Source organism: Myotis davidii, unplaced genomic scaffold (genome assembly GCF_000327345.1).
Source record: "Myotis davidii unplaced genomic scaffold, ASM32734v1 scaffold73, whole genome shotgun sequence".
Classification (NCBI taxonomy): domain Eukaryota; kingdom Metazoa; phylum Chordata; class Mammalia; order Chiroptera; family Vespertilionidae; genus Myotis; species Myotis davidii.
Genome location: NW_006286675.1, coordinates 2798264 through 2800509, shown reverse-complemented (window position 1 = coordinate 2800509; position 2246 = coordinate 2798264). Strand labels below are relative to the sequence as shown.

The following is a 2246-nucleotide window of genomic DNA, read 5'->3' as shown; positions in this document are numbered from 1 at the left end:
CCCCGCCCCGCCCCGCCCCGGCAGCCTCTCCAGCGCGGGGAGCAAGAAATTGACCTCGCCCCCTCCTCCCCGTCCCGGGCGTTTTTTTGCCGCCAGCCAGGAGCAGAGCACTTTTGACCGCTTGGACTTTCTTAAACTCTGCCTCGCTTCATACCTCATCTGGTAGTGCATGGCGACGCGCTCCCGGTGCTGAAAGTCGCTGCCGTCAGTGCCGGCGGCTCTCGGGCCTGCCCGAGACGCCATTGGCCTGGCCCTGCCCCGAACCCCGGCGTCGTTCGCGCAGCTATTTTTTTTTAGCACTTTCCCTTTTTAAAACTCTAATATGAGTTTAAGAGGCCGCTGTCCCCCTCCCCCCCATGGGGGAAGTGATGCTTGGGAGGGTTCTGTGACTTTCCGAGCGCACATCACACAGTCACTAAATATCTATCCACGGATTACGTAATCGTTGCAAAGAGAAAACGGTAACTGGAGAAAACTTGTGCGAATCCCTTTAACCAAGTAATCAAAATTAATTTGACCACTAATGACAAACCACCACTTGTACCTCCTGATACACAGCATCAGTTCTGTGATATTCCTGCCAGAGATACTTAACCTGCATCTAATCATGATGAGATGACAGATGAATTCAAATTGAGGGACATTCTGCAAGATCACTGGGCTGCACTTTTCAAAGAGGTCCAGGCCACGAAAGAAAAATACATTATGTAGAGGAAGAAAGTTAAATGATGGCTGCCAGAGGCAGGGGGAGGAGGGAATGAGGAGTTGTTAAAGGGAAAAGAATGAAAAGGAAGCCGGCCAGGTGTGGCCCAGTGAGTGAGTGTGGTCAGGAGGTCAGATTTGGATTCCAGGTCAGGGCACAAGCCCTGGTTTCGGGCTGGATCCCCAGTAGGGGACATGTAGAAGGCAGCTGATCAATTATTTTCTCTCTACCCCTTCCCCTGTGAAATCAATAAAAATATGTGTGTTTTTAAATATCAACAAAAACATTTTTTGAAAAAAATGGAAAGGCAGACAAAAAAAGTTCTGGAGATGAATGTGGTAATGGTTGCACAGTAATGTGAAAGTACTTAATTTCACTAACTGTACACTTAAAATGGTTAATTTAATGTTGCGTACATTTTATTCCAACAAAAAAAATACCATAAAATAAAATTTAGTTATGTTATCTGAAAGAAATGAAGCATCTTTTTATATGTTTAAGGGTCATTCATATTTCATTTCCCTGAACTGTGTTCATATTCTTTGCCCATTTTTCCACTGTGCTGTTGAACTTCTTAATTTATATATAGATAGAAGAGGGAGGAGAGAGAAAGAGAGAGAGAGAGAGAGAGAGGCTGGCCTCTTGTTAATGATATTAGTTGCAATACATTTTTCCTCTACATTGTGTGTCTTTGACTTTACTCCTGATATTACAAGTTTAACATGCCGAATATTTTTAATGTAGTTGCATGTATAATTTTTAAAAATATATATTTTTATTGATTTTTACAGAGAAGAAGGGAGAGAAATAGAGAGTTAGAAACATCGATGAGAGAAACATCCATCAGCTGCCTCCAGCACACCCCCTACTGAGGACATGCCTGCAACCAAGGTACATGCCTTTGACCGGAATCGAACCTGGGACCCTTCAGTCCGCAGGCCGATGCTCTATCCACCGAGCCAAGCCGGTTAGAGCATAATTTTTTTTAATTTATTGAATTTTATTTTTTAGAGAGAGAGGGACAGTGCTAATGAAAGAAACATTGATGTGAGAGTCAAACATCCATTGGCTGCCTCCTGCTTGACCCCCACTGAGGACCGAGCTGCAACCTGGGCATGTGCCCTGACTGGAAATCAAACCAGCAGCCTTTCATGCACAGGACCACACTCAACCAACTGAGCTGCACTGGCCAGGGCCAATGTATACTTTTTTTTTTCTGACTTCTCAATTCTGAGTCATAGCTAGACCTTCTCAACTCCAGGTATCTCAAAAACAGTGTAAAAGCTCAATAAATGCTGTTGAATAAATAAATCCAACTAAGCACTGTGAAGAATCTTCAGGTTCATGGAGCCATTCTCCCATTTCTTCACTCCACCTCTACCCACCCACCTCCCAGCCCTCCCTTCTGGCAGATATTCTCTGTCTTTAACTTGTGGTTATCTTTGTCTTTATTGTGTACACAGTCCATGATGCACCCGTGTTCGTCAGGGCCAGACTGCTTCTGAGTCATTCATTCACCTATCACGGGACACCAAACACACGT

The 2246-nt window shown here is 44.5% G+C and overlaps 1 protein-coding gene across 1 annotated transcript in view; it reads right to left on the bottom strand.

Moving 5' to 3' along the window:
* Positions 1 to 279, bottom strand: part of JAGN1 (jagunal homolog 1) — a 3011-nt gene extending 2732 nt beyond the window's left edge. The window contains exon 1 of the mRNA XM_006758254.1: positions 155 to 279. Coding sequence (XP_006758317.1) covers positions 155 to 243 — 89 coding nt within the window. The 5' untranslated portion in view covers positions 244 to 279. The remainder of the gene's footprint in view (positions 1 to 154) is intronic.
* Between the last annotated feature and the right edge of the window lie 1967 nt (positions 280 to 2246).